This window comes from Mchenga conophoros, linkage group LG7 (assembly GCF_057382185.1).
Source record: "Mchenga conophoros isolate Kocher_MC1m ecotype Shallow Benthic linkage group LG7, M_conophoros_male_GT1.1, whole genome shotgun sequence".
Classification (NCBI taxonomy): Eukaryota; Metazoa; Chordata; class Actinopteri; order Cichliformes; family Cichlidae; genus Mchenga; species Mchenga conophoros.
Window position 1 is genome coordinate 3,220,615 of NC_140532.1, and position 21,854 is coordinate 3,242,468.

Genomic DNA, 21,854 nt, shown 5'->3' on the forward strand with positions numbered 1-21,854 from the left:
TTCTTACTCAGTTTCAGTTCCAACACAGATCATACAACTTTTTTTTTTGGGGGGGGGGGGGGGGTATTTTAATTAGACATTTGTTCTGTCTGGTACAAGTTTGAGGGACGTGCGTTTCCAGTATTTTAATAGGTATTACCGATGCAGTCTTAAATAGCTCCCCCGACGATCAGCTGCAGGTGCGTGGCATGATCTTCAGGTGTGGCCAGCCATCTGGTAGGGCCAGAGACAACAGACGTTGCATGTTACCCAAACAATCAACAGCCAGTAAAATGAAAATTACAATATATTCAAAGTGTATGTTCACAACAGTTGTCTATTCAGGGCGACCGTGGCTCAGGGGGTTGGGAAGTGCATCTGTAACCGGAAGATCGCCGGTTCGATCCCTGGGCTCTCTGTCCTGGTCGTTGTGTCGTTGGGCAAGACACTTCACCTACTGCCTACTGGTGTTGGCGCGATATGGCAGCCTCGCTTCTGTCAGTCTGCCCCAGGGCAGCTGTGGCTACAACTGTAGCTGCCTCCACCGGTGTGTGAACGTGAGAGTGAATGAATAGTGGCATTGTAAAGCGCTTTGGGTGCCTTGAAAAGCGCTATATAAATCTAATCCATTATTATTATTATTACTCATTGAGCAGTATGTTAAAAATGAGGGTGTGACATGGAACTTCAGGTGTTTTATTAAAGGAGCAGTGACATCAGCGCACACAAGGATCACCTGTGTCTTGAATGGGTGGGCAGGGATGCCAAAGAGTCTGCCCATGTAGAGTTAACCCAACCGTTTTATACAATGCAAAGTAGGTACAAGCTAGTCGATCCCGTCAGGTCAGTAGCTGAGCTTTGCTGTACGTGTTCTCTGAGGTGTTATTCCCTTGTTAGGCATTCTATGTATTATCACTATGAGGGGAGCGTGGACAAAGCGGCCATTCTTTTTACTGGGGACCATAGTGGGCCTCTTGTTTTTAGGCATGTTTCTGAAGAACAGATGCCAACCTGGTGTGGATACCCATAAAGATTTGGACACACTGCATATGATCAAAAGTTTATCCAACCTGGAGGCAAGCATCAGCAATCTAAGTGAGTTCTGTCACATATTAATATTAATTATGATTTCATGGTACCTATATTACTTGCACCACAAATAAAAAAGAGATCCAGTAGTAAAAGGAGTTGAAATCTTAAAAATAAGTTGAGAGGCAGTAAAGGGTATTGGCTACACATGTACTGAAGATGTGACAAGTTTTTAGAATATTTATTAATAAAAAGAAAGAAAAAATACAAAAGGCAGTCATGGAACAAGAGTATGTACAGTTATTAAAATAAATAAATAAATGGCTTTTAACTGAACTTTTGTTATTAACGACAGATGAGGTCAAATTTTAACAGGTGTTTGTACCTTTACTATAAATGTGTTTTATGTTGTAATTTTCACATTATTTTGTGCAGTGTTTGTTTTGTTTAGTAGGAATATTAACTGTTCCATTTCCTTGATCATGTTTTTGCTGATGTTGTTTTCTACCGAAGACGATGCACTCAGACATTTTGAGAAAAAGCAGGAGGTCATGCAGAAGATGCTAGAAGAAGACAGCCACAGACACAGAAAATCAGCAGAGGTCCAACAGCAAGCAGAGAAGCAAAAGGAATGTGATCCAAATATCCAAGCCCAAACCAAGGCAGCCCGAATGAAAAAGCCTAAGAAACTGTTCCCTAAGTCATACTTGTTCAAGACATGGGGGGAAGATCTCTCTGAGGATGACCAAAGAAAGGCTCAGAGCCTGTATGAGAAGTATGGGTACAATGTTTTTCTGAGCGATCGCCTCCCTCTGGATCGACCTCTTCCAGATACCAGAGATCCTCGGTACAACTTTCATTTTTCATGATTTTAATCTTTCATTCTCTCTCGTGTACGTGCAAAGAAAAGAAAATCCAAATAACTAAGTCCACCCAGATTATCGCTTGCTAAATATTTCATATTTCTGAACAAATACAGTGGCATTTCATATAATCCTTTTTAATAAATAGGTGTCTGAAAAAGAGTTACCCCAAGGACCTGCCGAGTCTCAGTGTGGTGCTCATCTACCTGGATGAAGCCCTGTCTGTTCTCCAAAGAGCCCTGTGCAGCATCATCGACCGCACCCCTGAAAACCTGCTGAAGGAGATAATAATGGTGGACGACCATAGTTCTAATGGTGAGTTGGTTATTTTAAAAAACAACTCTAATTATTGGCCATGCAAATTACTGCCAATGAGTGCAGACTGACAATGTAGCTGTTGTCTTATGTACACGCCTCTCACATTCCTTTCCTGTATATGTCTACCAGTTCAAATTAATCATTGGAAGCTAAATAAAGATTATTTGTTAGATGTACAAAACACTTGTAATCATTCACAAGCATGTCATGCATGTTTGTAGTCAAACCAGTTTTCATGCTTGGTTGAAGCTTCCGAAGCCTCTCCCAACTTTCATACAGCTAAAGACAGTTTACACCCTGAACATGTCGCCTGTCTGTTGCAGGGCAGAGATAGAAATCACTGACTATAGTATGACTGACCCAGCCGAAAATTCAGGGAAAAGCAAAACAAAAAACAAACTAAAAACAAAAAAACAACGAATAATTTTCTCTTTTCCATTCAGACAATCTGAAGGGTGACCTTGACGTTTATGTGAAGTCGCTTGAGCAGGAGAACCCTAATCTCCGTATTGTGAGAGTGAGGCACAGTGAGCAGAGAGGTCTCGCTCATGCCAGAGTATCCGGGTGGAGGGCTGCTACTGCTGACGTGGTGGCCATCCTGGACGCACACATTGAAGTCCATGAGATGTGGTAGGAACATGGCAGAAATATATGCTTTCATTCACTTGTTTAGGTGTTTTATTTTCTGTTATTAGGATATTTCTAATAGTTTCTTTAATTATATTACAACATTGCAGTATAGAACACATTTATATATGATATTTATGACATAAATATCTTTACCAATCACAAACTTCCACCACTGACTTGAGGCCATCCCATACGGAAAAGAAATAGAAAAAAACTTATAAAAGACTTGCATCAGATTTGGCCTACTTCATATAGTGAATAAGGCTCATATGATTTGCTAATGAAAGTGGCTACTTTCATATATTGTTTTAGTAACTATCCAAAACATACAAGTTTCATTTATATAATTTTTCATGGGATCTTATATCTGTTTTCACTAGGGATGGGTATCGTTTAGGTTTTATCCGATACCGGTGCCAAATCGGTACTTTTGAAACTGTGCCGGTGCTTAAACGGTGCTCAAACCGGTGCTTAAAGAATGGAAAACACAAACTTTGTCCAAAAACCTCTCATATTCAGCTGTTTTTTTGTAAAAAGATAACAATGTTAGCCTTTTCTGCAGCTATGGGGCATATATGGTATCACTCTTGGCTGGAAGCAGTGCTTAAACAATGGAAAAAACACAAACTTTGTCCTAAACCTCTCATGTTCAGCTGTTTCCCACTTTTTCTTTGGTCATTTTAGCCTTTTTGGCCAGGGTGAAGGGAGTATCTGCCATCAAACAAGAAGACAGCCGCATGTAGCTATGATGATGTTTGCTAGTTCACCTTACGTGCATTAATGTAATAACGTGGTTAGCCTACTCAATGTAAATTACACACGAACAACATTAAGCTACTCACGCAGAGAAGAACGGCTGCTGCTGCATCATCATCATCATCATTTCTGCTACACTGGCAGGGCTAGGGGCCAGGACTCTCCTCTTCGTGTTTTTGGGGGATGTTGCTAACTCCGGGTCCGATAACAGGCACCACACCCGCAGTAGATGTGCTCGGTGTGAGGTCTCGCAGCAAGCTATCAAATACGGCGCATTTCTCAGCTTTTAGAAAAAACGCTATGCGTCGCCAGGTGTTTCATCAGATTTGAGGTGTTACCTCCTTTGACAGTATCACAGTATCAGCTTAAAGCACTTGTTGCTGCTGAGTTTGCATATTTTGCTGTGAAGTACAGCCAGACTTTGACCACTTTGCCTTGGGCATTTTTAATCTGTAGCTCTGCTCTAAAAGAACGTACGTACCTGGGCCCGCCTACTATCCTCGGAAACGTAAAATGATTGGCTAGAATCTAAAGTGTATCACAGCTCAGGAAATAAAGCACCGAAATGTGCGCTGCTTTTCGGTCTGGTTACTACCGTTTATGTCCATCCCTAGTTTTCACTCTTGTATGCTTTTCATACAAGTTTCACACAAGACAGATACAAACTTTATAAGATTTATATATATCTTTTCCACATGGGATAGCTGGCTGGTGCCATAGTTTCAGAATAAACTTGCTGAGATTAACATGTTTACCTTCTTAAACACACAAGCGTTACACACAGTTGCAACTTCCCAGTAACCCACTGAGCAGTGATCTCTGTACAACTACACTATGGTCTTCAAACCATTGAGCAGATTTACTGAGACAGTAATTAACTTGTGTTATGGTGCTGGTGGTGATGACGCAGATGCTGCTTAGACAATCTTTTTGTTAAAGAATTATTTTTAAAACAACAAACTGTCACAGCATCCCAACCCTGTGCATCAGTTAAAAGTTGAACAGGTGGGTGTATCTTTTGAAAAATAAAAGAGATCAAGTGAAGTGACCATTAAATGCCACAGCTGGGTGTGTGCTTCCACTGAAGTCTTTAAGGGTGTGACTTCCACTTATTATGTAACATGTTTTGAACCATCATTTTTCCCCTCCTTCATACAGGGCTGAACCTCTGCTGACACAGATTAAAGCTGACCGAACTGTGGTGGTTTCCCCGGTGTTTGATAAAGTCAGCTTTGATGATCTCAAGGTTACTACATATCATCCCAGTGCACACGCCTTCGACTGGGCTCTGTGGTGCATGTATGAGAGTTTTACACCCGAGTATTACAAACTTAATGACGGTTCACTGCCTGGCAAGTAAGTTCAAGTGAAATCAATGTTTAACAATATAACAGCCATATTAACTCTATCATTATGATCTAATATCAATGTACAATAGTTAAAATGGAGTTCTCTTCTTTGACTTTAGGAGTCCATCTGTCATGGGGATCCTGGTTGCTGATAGAAAGTTTCTGGGGGAAATTGGAGTCCTTGATGAAGGAATGAAAGTGTATGGTGGAGAAAATGTTGAGCTGGGAATTCGTGTGAGTAAAGTCCACATGGTTATAAATTTTCTTTCATAATAATGATTTTAAAGAAGAGTTGTGGAGCAGTCATGAGTGATGAAATATGTATTTGTTTTAAGGTGCACTTTTTTTTCATGTAGGTATGGACATGTGGAGGCAGTGTTGAAGTTGTTCCATGTTCCAAGATCGCCCACATCGAGAGGGCCCACAAGCCCTACATGCCTGACCTGGGTCCTGCCATGAAGAGAAATGCCCTCAGAGTTGCAGAGATCTGGATGGATGAATACAAGCACAACGTTAACTTGGCTTGGAACATCCCATTTGAGGTGTTTTGTGGCACTGACACAAACAGCAAATTATGTTTTCTCTAAAGGATATTTCATTCTCCTGTTCACAGAGTCATGAGGCCTTTGAGAGCTCTTTGTGTTTTCAGCATCGACATTTAACGAAAATCTTTCTTCAAATTCTTCCTCAGTCACAATCTATGAATCGATTCACATCTTTTTCTTTGTTCCTGCAGAATCATGGAATTGACATAGGCGACATTTCAGAGAGGAAGAAACTCAGAGAAAGGCTGAACTGTAAACCTTTCAAATGGTACCTGGATAATGTGTATCCTAAGCTGGATCCCTGGGACGACCTCCTCGCATACGGAGGAGTAAGTTGACTCTTCTCTGTTGCTTAGTAAGTTTGTTACAGTCGAGTCCTGCGGGATTTGTGGGAATCTGTGTTTTTCCATGATTTGCTTTTATCCATCATATTGACAGATGAAGAACCTTGATGCTGACATGTGCCTAGACCAAGGTCCAGTACCAGGTCACACACCTATTGCCTACAACTGCCACTATTATGTTTCTCAAGTAAGTGAAGTAGTGACATGTTTGTCCAGAATCATGAGTAACAGAGGTGCATTCATAAAGTTAAGATAAAAACAAACAAACAAAAAACACCAACAAAAGTCAACCATTTTAAACCTTTGTTCAACCTGAGACTGCTTCCAGTGCGGCTGGTATTTTTAAATCACACACAGGATGTCCCACTCCAAGCACATGCATTTGTGTATGTGCAGTGGCATTAAGATAATTTCTTGTCCACAGAAACACAAAGTTGCTTAAACTGAAGTTCCTTCTTTGCTACACACTGGTTGAGCTCAAGAACCATCACAAAGGCACAAATGTAAAACAAATGAATGGGACTTCCAGAGAGTGATGTTTAATTTTGCAGTCCTGCTGGAAGCAAGGAGGGCGGAGCCAAATTCAGATTACGTGTATTTATTATGTATATTAAAACACATACATAAGTTACACATGCTTATGATCATCCCTTGTGGTCTGAAACCCTGTTGTCTGTGTCATTTGTTTAACTTTTTTACATCTTGATATCATTTTGACCTTTGTCTCTTTTATCTTTTAAGTTGGCATATTATCGTGGAACGGGTGAGCTCTACATTGGTGGCATCAAGGCACATAAGTACAATGACAACCGCTGTTTAGCTGACATAGGCACAGAAGAAACTGAGCCTGGCCTGTACAACTGTAAGGAGGCTGTGCAGAAAGGAATGGGGATATACTGGGACTTCACTCAGGTACCACATAATGAAGTTTTTTTAACCCATGTTTTTTTAAAGTCGGGATATGTGGAGCACAGTTATGGTTTACTATTTCTCAGAAGAGGTTGAATGAACACTGTTTGTCTCCTAACTAAACAAACTGTAAGTTACATTGAGAACCATGGAATAGGAATACAAGCGGGCTTACAAACACAGGTGCTCACACCTGAGTACCTGCCTGTGTACAAACAGGTACTCACAGACACATACTATCTTGGTTGGCTGCTGCCCCTAAACATATCATGCATTATCAGTCTTGTATGCTGCTCGGTAACATTCAGTACTTATTATTTACTGTTACTCATGCTTATGTTGGTTGTTGCCGTGATTTCCCTACTGTGTTGTTTTGTTTTTTCTTATTCTTACTAGGTTATCTAACTAGTTTTTAGTGTCTTTTTCCTCTCTCTCTCTTCTCCTCTATTTGTCTTTCTCTCTCCTTTTGTTAATTGTCTTCCCGACTTTTCTTCTTCTTTCTCTTTTCCATCCCCCGGTCCTATCCGCTCTGATTGTAATGAGTTAAAAGTAAAAAAAATAAATGAATAATAAAGATTGAATAAACTATGACAATCAAGTGGTACAGTAGAGCAAAAGTCATAATGATCCACTTGGGAAAATAAATCTGTTGGGCATTTTTCTTGTCCTTCAGACAATAATTCTGATTGTTACAGATCTTGACAGGGCAGGCAAAAAAAATAAATGAATAAAAAATTAAATAAAATGGCTGAATTTATAACTCTTTGTGTTTTCTTTCCAAGGGCAAAGAACTGAAGAACAGAAAGACAAAGAGATGCCTGGAAGTTACAAACCAGAAACTTCTAATGCGGGAATGTACAGGTCAAAGATGGCAAAGTCAACACATAGCCAAGCCGTTTTAAAGTGTGTTTGAACTCCGCTCATAGAGCAGTGGATAAATTACTCCAGGATGCTCTCTTGTGGACATTATTTCATTTTCTTTAAAATATTTTCAATGTCAAAGTTCTTATAAAAAAAAAAACTAAAAAGGAAATGTGATTTTTTTTTACCAAAGATTTTCATTTTATAATACAACATCAAACTTTGAGACTTTTTCAAAATTCGAAACAAAGGGACACAGTCGTAAAATCCTAGGAGGATGTTTCCAGTTATATATGCCCTTACTAGAAGTGCCATGAATTGCACCTCATTTGTCTGCAACACACTGTACAACAAATCCATCTTTACGTATTCTGTCACAGTACATGTAAAAGTAAAACTCATGCTTGGAAATTGGGGTTTCAAAATGTTGCTTTACTTATTAAATGTTTAGCTACAATGGAGACCACTGTGGAGACCAGTGTTGGGTAAGTTACTTTAAATTAGTAACTTAGTTACATTACTGGTTACTTCTATCAAAAGTAACTCAGTTACTTCAAGTTACTCGTTACTTTCAGAGTAACTAATTACTAGGGAAAGTAACTTTGGTTTTACTCAGAATTCTCTTGTTAATGTGTTGCTTCCATAACTGGATACCCAGCAAGATTGCCAGTCTTCTAACTTGCTTACTTGCCACAAGTGCACTGTGCCACCTACCAATAGAAAGGAAAAAATAATGTGCACATTTCCACGAGAGAAATCCCACGCCTGATTCTATCCTAGCCTGCTTTTTACATCCAACACAAAAACTGCAGTCGTGGTGCTTTCGATTGTACTCAGAACTCGGAAATTCTGCCTTCTGAATAGGAAGATGTAGGTAACACCAGACTGCAGATGAGCTGCTTACAGGGCTGGACTGGGACAAAAAAAATCGTCCCGGGGAATTTGACTAGAGACCGGCCCACCATTATAGGAAAAATCATAAAGCCTTTGAATGAAAATAAACGCCGTTGTGACAGTGATGTACACTGTTCTGATGGTATATATGCATCAATCTATCAATCGTTTGTTGTAAGATTCAGATAATTATTTTTTTAAAAGTGAGACATTTTAAATGAGAATAAGAAAGTATTTCTTTGTGCCCCCCTCTTCCTTTTAATGCCCTACCTGGCCCCCTGGCAACACTTTGCTAGATCCGCACCTGCACAGTTACCAGCTGTCAGCTACTTAAAAAAGGATCCTGGTGTTATTTGTCTCTCAGAAACAGTTCATAACTTCCCTTCAACTCATTCATGTCACCTAAAAGGTAAACCTGTTTCTCCATCACAGCTCTGATGATTCAGTAAGGACATCTCCTGGTTTCATCTTCATGTTTCCCTCTCACCACATATCCAAACCGACATCATGACCAGCAGCTTTACAGCTGTGGCTCCAGCAAACATCAGCTGATACTAGAAATTAATATTAAATAAATTCTAACAACAGCTGATCAAGCTTAAACGTGCTGCTGTTGTTTAGCGCGACATCCGCTGGTTTCCTCTTTCTGGCGCAAAGTGAGCAATAAACAAACAAGAGAGCCGATCAGCTGATCATTGATCAGATTCATGATTGAAGTAGAAACAGGAGAGGGAGGGGGAGAGGATGAGAGGAGAAGAGGCAGCTGTGCAGCAAAGACACAGAATAAATCCAGCTTTGTGTCTTTTTCATTGTAGCTGAAGTCCAGGACAAACTGTCACGGCTGGGGCGGCAGTCGTGTGGAGGGTGAGAAAGGAGGATCCAATAGCAGACAATGGCGGAGGTGCAAGTGGGTTTTATTTACAGTGCACAAAACCAAGGTGTGGGCAGAACCGAACATAAACCTAAACTGGGAAAACTAATACAAAATGGAGGACATGGAGCGAGGAGCAGAGAGACACGAAGAAACATGGAATAATGCAGACTACACGGGAGATTCACAGAGAAACACAGACGACGCGACGAGAAGCACAGGCAGACACCAACTATAAATACACTTGATCGACCTTTGTTTTTATTATTTATTTTATTTTATTTTCAGTTGTTACAGACGGGACAGACATGAGTGAGGGATAGGAAAGGGAGAAAGAAAGAGGAAGGAAAAGAAAAACAGAAGGGGAGAGGGACAGTGAGAGAGGGGGGGAGAAAAAAAAATCTCCTGGATCACCTGTTGAGAGAAGAAGAATAGAAAACAAGCAAAAAAAACCCAAAGCAACATACTAAACACAACACCATCACATTAATCTAGCTAAGTGTAAACAGCAGTAAATACTAAATATTGAATGTTGTTGTGCAGCACGCAGGACAGACAGCGCACAATGTGCTTTGAAGTAGCAGCCAAGAAAGGTGTAATTTAAGTCTACAAACAGTGAACACCCGTGTGCACACCTGTGTGGATCAGCGCGCTTGTATTCAAATGGTTTCCACATGTAATGGTCTGCAAGAGGATGTAGCGAGCCATAGCCCCGTCCCCCAGGGCATGAAGCAGGCATGGAGGAGATCCAGGCCCCAGACATCCAGAGGCCCCAGAGTGCAAGAGCCCAAGGAGGACCACCGGAGGGGCATCCGTGCCACCCTCATGGGAAGGGCTGAGGATCCCCAGACAAGGCGTCACCCAGGAGTCACCGAGCAGAAGCTAGAGGGGGCTGCACCGGCGTGCCCGCCGGCTCTGCCGGCAGCCAGCTGTGCCAGAGTGAACCGAGCCGCAGGCCCAGAGGCCCGAGGGCCCCCCGCACCCCGGAGGAGGCCTGACCGAGCAACAGGTGCCAGGCCCCGCCAGGTAGCCACCAGGAGTGAGCTGGTACATACCTCGTGTGTTGTTTGTGAAGGAAGGACCCAAAATGCAGGCAAATGCTGTAATGCGAGTGAGCATTTATTTACAGGGGTGGCAAAGCGGCAAAAACAGCAAATGAGGAATGGGGAGCTACCAAAACTTAGACTGGGGAAAACTAAAGAACAAACCTGAAACGAGTAGTAGGAAGAAACATGAAGATGAAAATCAGTGAGACATAGAGAAACAACAGTAAAAGGCAACCAGTAAAGGCAACCCACACTATAAATACACACACAGAGGAGCACGAAATGGCAAACCAGAGGGAGGCACAGCTGATCCTAATTAACAAGACGAGACGCAGACCTTCAAAGTAAAACTGGAACCCACAGATTGAACTACCAACACAGACTCAGGGATGTGAAACAGATATATAAAAAAGAGAGAAAGAAAATGATGAAAACAAAGAAAATAAAAAGTGTGGAAGCGTGAGTGGGAAATTGTCTCCAACTGGGGGAAGCAGTGACGCTACAGGTCATCTTCTTCCCCTGCTGGACACAAAAGAAAACATAATTTGGAGTATTGTGGATGAAAATAATTAACAACAACATCAAGAAGATTTTTGTGTTTGCGGTTAAGACCAAATAGAAATATCATTTTTGGGGTTTAAAGTCAGTAGAGATCAAAACAAAATAAGTAGAGATGTGTTGCTTTAGGAGTGATGAAAACATATGCAGTCACAGTGAATAATGAAAGTCTCTCAGTCTGTCGATTACAGGTGGGGAACGGACCTGGATCAATTCTCCAGGGGCAGCAGTCGGGAGAAAATTATAGGTTAAAATCATTAGAAAAAATAGAAACACCCAGCCAGAATTTTTGGCTGAATTGCTTTGCAGCTTCTCGTCCTCGTCCTGAACAAGCAAGCTCCAAGGAAGCTGATCTCTCCCTGAAGACACCAAGTGCAGTTTCAGAAGCACGAGCATGAACATCAACAGTGGACAGGAGTCCAAGAGACAATACCAGAGTTCTGAGCAGAGAGGTCCAGCAGCGCTGTGGGCAAACGGCATCAGAAAGAGAAGAACCACCATCTAGATTGGATGGATGGAGATGCGTTTCCAGCAAGCTGCAACCTCACTGTGTGTGAAGGACTTTTGAGAAGACTGTCTGAGCTTGACATTTGCCATGTTTGGAGCGAGATGGCAATGAAAGAGACAGTGGGACAAAGAGATACACGAGACAAAGCTGAAGAAAACTGACTGCCATTGGACTGAAAAGTGGGAGAGAAGAAAAGGAGCAGAAGAGGACTGAGGCTGCTGTTTTAGTGTGGGGAATCAAATTAGGTTAAGGAATCTGGGGAGACAAACGACTGCCTGGAAGTGGAGGATTGACACAGTGTCCAGACCACCACAAAAGGGGGAGGAAGACAAGCACTGAGGTATGCAAGTGTACTGTTAGAAAAATGGAAAGGTGACACGTTAGAAAAATGGAAAGGTGACACCACACATGCAGATAATATGCACCAGAGATAACAAAAAATCATACACAAAGTGTAACACATTAAAAGAGGGCATTTGTAGAAGGGGTTGACAACACACAGCGTGGTTGCCTATGGTAACCTGCAAGCATTTGGGGTTTAGCTGTGCCTGACTATGACAGAGTTTTTCATTTAGATGTTTCTGAAACAAAATTTGGAGTGAACGGAGTTTTGTTTCAGAAAAAAGGGGGGAAGGTACATAAAAGGATACATAAAAACAGAAAATGTATTAACCCGACTAACACACACACACACACACGTAATGAAGATCAAACACAATTTTAAGTAGGTAATGCTGTTACCATCATCCTGTCTGGTTTATTGAGTGGGTTGAGAACTGATACATAGACGACTGAATTAGTATTATTTTGGGGAACATGATAGCAGGGGTGAACAGAATCCTGCAGCCAGAGTTTGAATGAGTGAAACTAGCAGATTTTTTGTTTTTGTTTTGTTTTTTGTTTTGTTTTTGTTTCTGAAGTATGGGGGAGGTTTTACCATGGCACCAAGTTTTAGATTTGGTGTTTTCTCACCTATGAGAGAAAGAATATTCTGTGACAAGTCCTAAGACCGGGCTTCTGTATTTTTTATTTTCTTTTGTTTTTCAGTTTTATTTGTCATTTGTCATTTTATTTTTATTTTTGAACAGTGCACTGATTTCTGTTTGGGAATTTCTTTTCTTTAAGCAGATCTGCACGTCGGGAATTAAAAGTGCTACACGTCGTCAAGAAAATTGTTGCAAGTGAGTTTCTCCACATTAAAATGGGCTCAGGAGAAAGCCACTTATCTGGGACAATTAGAAAATGAGAGTCCCTGCCTAAAAAGGATTCAGCGATGTAATCTGATCTAAAGTTCTTCTTTTTCTTTTTGAAATGACGTCATTTTGCTGAGAGTGGAAACTAAATGCGACGATGAGTTCCACTATCAGCAAAGAAAGAAAGAATGGATGAATGAATGAAATGGAAATAAAAACAAACTGACTGACTGGTAAAAGCTGACAAGACTTGACCACAATTCAAGGTTAACCTCCACCTAGACAGGACAAAAGGGTGGATGAATTTATGTGTTTCCTTTTACAGGAGCAGAAAGATGACAGCAACATTCGAGGTTGCGTGACGATTTAACCTTTTAAGTGCCACTTTCTGTGTCTGTGCATCTACCAGGGGTGTTATTCACTACCTTGTGTTGCTCACAGAGGAAACTGTGAGAAAGTGTGTACACACCTGCGCAGCGCTAACATTTGCATTCTCTTTTCTACAGCATTACAGTTCTTCATGTGATTTGATGATGTGATTTCTAACAGAACAATCGGTGGATGTTTGTTTCTCTACTACAGGTTATGAGTTGGTGATGCTGTTACACTGTGTTGTTGGGAAAATGTTGAAGGTTACTTTGACGATGTGAATAACGTGAGAAATTTCCTGTGTTGAAACCAGTGTCATTCTTTTTACAGCAGGCTTAATTTTATGGCCTTTTACGGCACCTCTGGAATGTGGATGGCCGACGCCTGCCCACCACACGATCCATGTGTTGCTAATGTTTGTTTTCTTTAAGAGTGCATTGTGGAGGATTCAGCAGAAGCAAACAAGTGACATGAGAAAAACAAATAAGGGATGCAGTGTTTATGGAATAGTTGAAGATGGGCTCATTAGCTGGCCACTATTGAACTCATAGTGATAAAACGGGTGGAGTGACATTGCTTAAGGGAAGTCACAGATTAAATTGTGGAATAAATTGGGATGATTCATGATTTGGGACAAATTATGGTAATAATAGTGATTTAATGATTGGAGAAAACCTGCACATGATACTTGTCTGTTATGCTGAGTACTTTATCACTCTCATGATCTATAGTTGGTTGCAAATGTGAAGTTTGATTTAACAGATTTGTCTTCCAGGTTACAGGCTCCAGGTGGAGCTGGGAGTTAAACAAGCTTAACATGTGACTGCTGGTTAATGTTTTTACACAGGGTTACAGGTTGGAGTATGGCTGCTCCAAGTGGGAAACCCTGGAGATTGTTTTAGAGAGAATGTGCAACATTCTTGTACATGTCTCATTGGGGAGTTGACACATGGTGAAAGCCGTGTGGCGAGAGGAGTGTCATTTTTTAATCTGTAGATGTCATGAGGTGCCATGACGAGAAGGAGTGGCTGAGAGGATCGTCCACAAGATGGGAGCTGAGGCCAGGAGAGAGGCTTCAGGAGGATCAGAGATCATCTTCAGCACAGCAGACATCACACAGAGAGCTGTGCTACTGAGCTTCCAGGAGATCAAGAGGAGACTTCAAACAGCAAGATTTTAAATAAAATGAAAGATTCAATGTTGACGCTGAGGAAGACAACTAAGGTGTACGACGTGCTCTGCCTTAAATCTTCAGCAGCGTTGGAACATGAGAACCTGAGGGATGGAGAGAGCGTGCCAAGCTCCAAAAGTGACAGCGCAGAGGAAGTCCAGCGATGGAATTGTGATTCTGTGTAAGGCACAAATACTAGGAGACTGGGAAATAGTTGACACCACTTTTCCCAAGGATGAAGATCACCTAAAGTGTGTCACTTTGCCATGCAGATTTGATGCTCTGCAGAGAAGCCTTCTGCGAGGGAGAGATGTAAACAGACGAGCCTTTTTATCTACATTTAATTTATGTTAACTTCTCTAGGCTGGTTGAGGGGGAATTGGAGAGAAACGGTAGTGTTAGGTGTGACTGTGGTTATTGTAACTGTGATTTTTTTATAAGTGAATTGCCCAGAGACAGACCTGAATCCATTCCAGCGACTCCACCATCACAGGCCACGGTGAAGCGAACCAAACGTAGTGAAACAGGTAAATCAGATGAGTGTTTTGATTATTATGGCGGTATAGAGTTGGACTACGTTAAAGGGTCCACAATCTGGTATACATTTGATCTTTGTGCTGTCATTAAATGCAAGGGCTTGCTGAACAGTTGAGTCCAACATTTTTAATGGCAGTACAAAATCGGATGGCGTTAGATATGTTGTTGGGAGAAAAAGGGGGCGTTTGCGCGATGTTTGGGGATATGTATTGTACTTTCATTCCAAATAACAGTTCCTGACGGCTCTGTGACCCGAGTTCTGGAAGGCCTAAAGACGTTGTCCACCGCAATGTAGGAGCATTCGGGATTAGATGACCCGCTGGAAGCGTGGATGACCTCTGTCTTTGGGCAATGGAAATGTTTCATTATGTCAATTATGGTTTCTTTGTTTGTTTTTATTGCAGTATTAGTGACATGTGGGTGTTGTTGTGTGCCTTGTATCAGAGCCTTGTTCGTAAGACTCATCAATCGTGCTGTGGGAGAATCTGATACAAAGGCCGACACCATGATGCCACTTTTGGGAAATGGGGAGTCACAGTATGAAAACATTATGGTGAGAGATTTAGTTTAGTTTTATCTGCCATAGGGCAGATAAAAAGGGGGATTTGTAGGAGTTTTTAGCTTATTTTAGAGTTTAGAAATGTGTTAATGTAACAGAGTCATAAATCACATTGTTATAATTACACAAAATGTGTTCTAAACCCCCAAACTGCTCCTTTTATACCGGACTTTTAGGACCTCCAAGCCTGTAGTTGTGTTCATTATCAGTTAGAGCCCCTCCTCATTCTTTTCTTCTTCTTCTTTGGTGCAATACTATAAATACAGTGTACCCCTTTTGCCTCTCCCCTTTTTCTACAATTCCCCTGTGGGAGAGGTGGGTGTCATTTCTTTCCAACACCTTGAAACACACATAATTCATATTTAGCCACCCTGATGTTTATGATTGCGATGTTAGTTCAGTTATTGTCATTATTAAGCCTGTTTTTGTAAGATGTTATAAGTGTGTAGTATGTGTGTATCATAAATGTGTTTTAGGCGCCATAAATGCTAGCATGAATATATACTCCTTGCTAGCTTGGGAGCTGTGGTGGGTTGAGCTAACCCTCTTCCCCACTGTTTGTATTTGGTCGTAGGAGCTGGAGTGGGCAAATTATTTACTTGGAGGTCTTTCTTTCTTTTACCTTTTTTATCAGGTATGTCGGATTTCATGTTGTTGTTTTTGTTTTATCTTATGTCAAATATGTTACGTGTAAATGCATATTTTATGTTTAATGTAAAAAATAAATGCCAGCCCTTTTTCTACAATTCCCCTGTGGGAGAGGAGCTGGAGTGGGCAAATTATTTACTTGGAGGTCTTTCTTTCTTTTACCTTTTTTATCAGACACAACGCAGAATCACACCGGTTACACTTGGTGCCGCTGACCCGTCACATCGCCAATCCGCGATCCACCCCTCCTCCTTCTGCTGCCGCTGTTTTCCCGCCTCCTCTCTGCAGCTGTGTCCCAGAATCCTGTGCCCTGCGCTTTGACTCACAGGTTTTTATAACGACTGTGTGATCGATGCCCTGCAATTTGGCTTACAGGCATCTCTGTCACGTGTGAGAGAGATAATCCCATACAGCTTATGACAAAATTTGATCCGAAGTGATTGATGGCCCTAATCACGACCTTTTGACCTCCCGCCCCTCCCCCCCGGAAGTGTGTAATGAGCGTGACGAATCGCATCCGGAGAAGGGGGGTGGGAAACCCCCCGCGTGACGAATCGCATCCTGAGAAAGGGGGGTGAACCCCGGAAGCGCGCCATCTGTTGCTAACCGTGTCGAATCGCATCCTGAGAAAGGAGGTGTGAACCTCCGGAAGCGCGCCATCTGTTGGAGGGGAATAAAAAAGCAGAGAGGTGGAGTCCGTCACAATTTCTAAGGCACAGACACAAGATGGATTTCCTTCTGCAGCCCCACAGCGGTCCTGTGTCCGATGAGATCTGCTCTCCCAAAGAAGAAGGCTTTGAATATGACATATTCAAATACAGCATATTTACTATGGAAGGCATCGATCCGGACCTTATGACCCTACCGGAAATACTCCGGAAGTGTCTAGTCATTTTCAGGCCTGTTGCGTCATGTTCCCTAAGCACAGCGGTGATGCAGCAGATGATTCTGTGATGTATAGAGAGACAGAGCGGATGTAATTTTACTTTCTTAAGCTGCACCGGCGTTTGTAATGGAAATAAAGAGTGACTTCCTGTAGAGATTTCAATAGTATTTTATTTTCCTATAATACAGACGCTGTAAAAAAAAAAAAAAAAAAAACCTTTAAGATACACCATAGCTTGTGATGAAAAGAAGAACTTTCTATCCGCTTGTAACCTACAGGCTGCCTATGTGTAAAAAATTGAATACTACTTTTCCTTTTGAGAGTCCTTTTTACAAGAGACTGAAAAAACAAACCATAATTGCCGCGACAGGCGATCTTGTTTCACACACACACACACACACACACACACACACACACCGCGGGTACTTTTACAATGGGTTTTCTCAATAGATAGAAAATGATGACGTTGAGGAGTCAACAGCCGATATTATCATTGCTTGTAACCCGGTAAATAATTTCGTACATCTCCTCCCCTAAAATAAGCCTTAGCGGAAAAAAAAGCTCATATTCGAATAAGTTTATTAAAGCACCCCCCTCTGTGGGAAAGAGTCAACCATGAGGCGAGTTTTGTCAACAGCAATTGTCCATTTGGTAAAACAAATACCCGTCTCAAAGCCATATTTTACCGTTGCAGAATGTGGAAAACAGACGGCGTTCGCAAGAAGGCAATCAAAAAAAAACAACCCTCTCTAACTATCGGTATTGTCAAGAGAAAGATGCGAAAAACAGATGCTTCGCTAGACTAGGATAAAATGAGAGAAGAAACGGGAGGGGAGTCGTTATCTGCTCAGCCCCTACTGTGACAGTTCTACCAATCGCGAGGAAGAATCCGTGAATATTATGTCAGCATTCCGTTCAAACAACACCGCCGATCAGAGCGCCAGGGCCATCTCGCCAGAACTGTTCATACCTCACCCCGGTAAGTTTTTTTCTTTACGACTTTAAATTATATATATCAACAGAGATGTCAATAATTTGATTACTTTCTTTTAGATTTCTACATCAATGATTTCACGCAAGTGGACTACGGTATGTTTAAATAAGTATATACCATTTTTTAAATAAGTTTAGATAGACTTGATTTAACCATGCTCTGATACTTACAGAAGCAATTGATAGTGCAGTGAGTAACAGCGAAAATCCGGCCGTTTTCCGCGGCGAATTAGAAGCCATATCCCCCGCAGAACCTCCGCTGCCGCCGCGTCGAAGAGAAGAACGAGAAGACGGCGCTATTTTCGTCTCCGCATACCGGGAGAACCGCGGAGAAAAAAGTTTTAAAATCGAAGGTAAACAATATGATGCATTATCCGCCATTTTGTTGAATAACAGGATGTGACGGAGTAATCCGAGTGTGCTATACCGCCCCTCCCGACCCGGAGCAGATTTTTAAAAAAGTTTTGCTTTATTTCTCGACAGAGGTAATCGAGAATATACAGACCCCGCCGCAGCGAAAAGAAGAAGAAGACGACGACGACGTTATTTTCGTCAACGCATACCGGGAGAACTGCAGGAAAATACCTTTTAAACCAAAAGGTAAACAATATGATGCAATATCCGTCATTTCGATAAATATCAGGATGTGGCGGAGTAATCAGAGTGTGCTATACTGCCCCTCCCGACTTGGAGTGGTATAAAGCGTGCTAGAAAGTTTTTATTTATTAAATCTTTCTCTTTTTGTTTTATTTCTCGGCAGCCGAGATTGCGGATATACCTATACAAACCCCCGCCGCTACAGACAATCGCGCGGAGGAGCGAGGTAAATAAAAAGTTTTTTCATTCTCGAAAAATAGGAAGGAGGAGGTTGTTTTCTTAAATCTCTTCTGTTTTATTTCTCGGCAGCCGAGATTGCGGATATACCTAACCAATCCCCCGCTACAGACAATCGGGCGGAGGAGCGAGGTAAATAAAAAGTTTTTTCATTCTCAAAAAATAGGAAGGAGGAGATTGTTTTCTTAAATCTCTTCTGTTTTATTTCCCACCGACAGAGACCGATACAGAAAATCAGGCGGAAGAAAATCAGGCTGAGGAGGAGGAGGAGGAACCGTCCAGAGCTCCTCCTCCTCTCAGGAGACTGAGAGCTCCTCTCAGGAGACTGAGAGGTAATTGACGGGGGGGATGAATCGATCCTATTAAACTTCTCTGCTCTATAAAAATAAAAAATGTAAGGTTTAAAAATACATTCTGTCCGTCTTTTCTTACAGCTCGACGGATGCTTCATAAGAAGAGAATCCTTGAAAACCTCGCTTTCATGTACGCCATAACAGTTCGCACATATGCATCGATATACAGACACAAGGACCTGTAAAGTAAAAGCATGTAAAAGTCTGTGAATTAAGAAATAAAGAAAATCATGTCGGAAGAACACAGCATTCCTGAGGCTTTGTTGGAAGCCGTGGCAGAATTAAACAGAAACGATGAACATTTAGCCCCACCGATAGAAAACAATATAGCCCCACCACCAAACGATCCACTACAACCTTTAGAAAACGCATTGCAGGTCCTCCTTCAAAACATTGAAAACGAACGGCTTGCCGGTCTACTGAACTTTGACCCTCTGCAGCCGATAGAAAATGCTCTTCAGCTCTACGACCAGCAGCAGGGGGAGGAGCAGGTGCAGCAGGTGCAGGTGGAGCAGCATCATCATCAGCAGCCCAGGGAGGAGGAGGACCGGCCTGCGGAGCATCAACAAGGAGGAGGAGGATCTCGGGTACAGAACGATGCGGTGACTCGCCGCGAACATTTTAATAATTTCGAAATAAGGCGAGTATTTAACATTCCCTCTCCGGATGAAGCGAGCGACCTCGCTCAATTTTACCTCGACGTCAGGGATAATTTTGTAGATCTAGCGGATAGGGTCAGACCGGAAGTTAGTTGTAACGACCGGGTTCAACTGGAGATCATTCAATTCAATTCAATTCAATTTTATTTATATAGCGCCAAATCACAACAAAAGTCGCCTCAAGGCGCTTCATAGATACAGAGAAAAACCCAACAATCATATGACCCCCTATGAGCAAGCACTTTGGCGACAGTGGGAAGGAAAAACTCCCTTTTAACAGGAAGAAACCTCCGGCAGAACCAGGCTCAGGGAGGGGCGGCCATCTGCTGCGACCGGTTGGGGTGAGAGAAGGAAGACAGGATAAAGACATGCTGTGGAAGAGAGACAGAGGTTAATAACAGATATGATTCAATGCAGAGAGGTCTATTAATACATAGTGAGTGAGAAAGGTGACTGGAAAGGAAAAACTCAATGCATCATGGGAATCCCCCGGCAGCCTACATCTATTGCAGCATAACAAAGGGAGGATTCAGGGTCACCTGGTCCAGCCCTAACTATATGCTCAGCGAGCACGCGCGAAATCACTCTGTTTTTAACGTCGACGACGAAAGCGCTGAAAACACTGTACCGGTTTTTGAGGACCTGCTAGCCAGGCTGATACAATCAAACGGAGCGATCGTCGCAGGCTCTCCCCTAGAAATTGTTGTGCAAGTAATTAGAAATCCTAGAGGCGGTGGCAGTAATGACCCGCGTAAAAAGATTCAAAAAATGTTAGATGATGAAATTCTAGTCAAAAAGCGTCGCTGTCTGTACGTGGTAAAAAACAAAAACGATAATCTGTGTTTTGCCATCAACCTGATTCACCTCACTCAACCTCATTTCACAGATAAACAGGCCCTGGAACGCGGCAGAGAGCTGCAGCGTTTAGCGGGGTTGAGCGATCGCACTCAGGTAACTCTCACCGACATAGGTAAATTCGAACAAATACTAAAACGTAAAATCGTCGTGTTTTACCGCCCGCCCGAGGACAGAACTCTTTCATTAATCGAAACAGACTACCCGAACACGCCTCACCCGCTGTACTTATTCTTATTCCACCATCACTATTACGGGATAAAAAATCTAAAAACATTTTTAGGAATCCAGTACATTTGCGAGGAGTGTCACCGCGGGTATTATAAAAGAGAGGAACACTTTTGTCAAAACCGCTGCAACCTCTGTTTTGACCCCGCATGCCCCTCTCACTTTCTGGACTCTGTAATCTGTACGGATTGTAACAGATCATGTCGCACACGTGCGTGTTATTTAAAGCACAAACAACCTAGAATTCACTCCGGTTCAGACCTCAGCGTTTGTCAACAATTGTATAAATGTCCGGACTGCAAGCACCTCTCCCGTCGCGGAATGCACAGGTGCACAGCCGCCAGATGTAAAATCTGTCGCGCGGAGCTTCCTCCCGACAACGATCAACACCTGTGTTACATCCAACCTTTGAAACATGAAAACTCTGATAACGCTTCCATAATCTTTTATGACTTTGAAACCTTCCCAGACAGGGAGGGGGCGCACGTCCCTTACCTAGTGTGCACAAAATCTCTAGAAGGAGAAGAGTGGCACGCTTACGGTGTAGACTGTGTTGAAAAGTTTCTCCAAAGATACAGAAGGAAAAGATATAGAGAGACCACGTTCGTTGCGCACAACGCGAAAGGGTTTGACAGCTATTTAATTCTAAGTCACCTGGTGGGGGGTGGGATGACGCCCTCTCTCATCATGCAAGGCAATAAAATTATATGTTTCACAGAATCCGATTTCCTTCTCAAATTCATAGACTCGCTTTCTTTTCTCACCATGTGTCTCAGCGCTATGCCCAAAGCTTTAGGCTTCGAGGACAAATCCAAGGGATTTTTTCCTCACAAATTCAGCTCGCGGGACCGTTTAAAATACTCGGGTCCGTACCCTCCTCCTTCAGATTACGGGGTGGAGCGCATGTCACCCCCCGAACGGGCAGAGTTTTTGCGTGTGCACTGCAAGGCCTCCCGGGGAGTGTTTAACTTTGAAAAAGAGTCCCTGTATTACTGTCGAAACGACGTTAATATCCTGAGAGAGGCGTGCGTAAAGTTCAGAGACGGTTTTATAGGCGAAACTAAAGTAGACCCTTTCAGCTGCGTCACTATAGCTTCAGCCTGCATGAA

At 42.3% G+C, this 21,854-nt stretch overlaps 2 protein-coding genes across 2 annotated transcripts; both read left to right on the plus strand.

Moving 5' to 3' along the window:
- The first annotated feature begins 896 nt into the window (after positions 1-896).
- On the plus strand, positions 897-7,681 carry LOC146569337 (putative polypeptide N-acetylgalactosaminyltransferase 8). The gene is made up of 11 exons (XM_085281532.1): positions 897-1,074; positions 1,522-1,855; positions 2,020-2,186; positions 2,633-2,819; positions 4,734-4,931; positions 5,044-5,158; positions 5,281-5,466; positions 5,661-5,798; positions 5,908-6,000; positions 6,555-6,725; positions 7,505-7,681. Exons 1-11 carry the CDS (start codon positions 897-899, stop codon positions 7,622-7,624), a joined length of 1,887 nt encoding a protein of 628 aa, XP_085137658.1. The 3' UTR covers positions 7,625-7,681.
- A 10,500-nt stretch (positions 7,682-18,181) lies between these two features.
- On the plus strand, positions 18,182-19,188 carry LOC146569338 (uncharacterized). The gene is made up of 6 exons (XM_085281359.1): positions 18,182-18,200; positions 18,279-18,416; positions 18,577-18,639; positions 18,723-18,782; positions 18,869-18,982; positions 19,085-19,188. The coding sequence occupies exons 1-6, from the start codon at positions 18,182-18,184 to the stop codon at positions 19,186-19,188; spliced, it is 498 nt and encodes a 165-aa protein (XP_085137485.1).
- Positions 19,189-21,854: the final 2,666 nt, after the last annotated feature.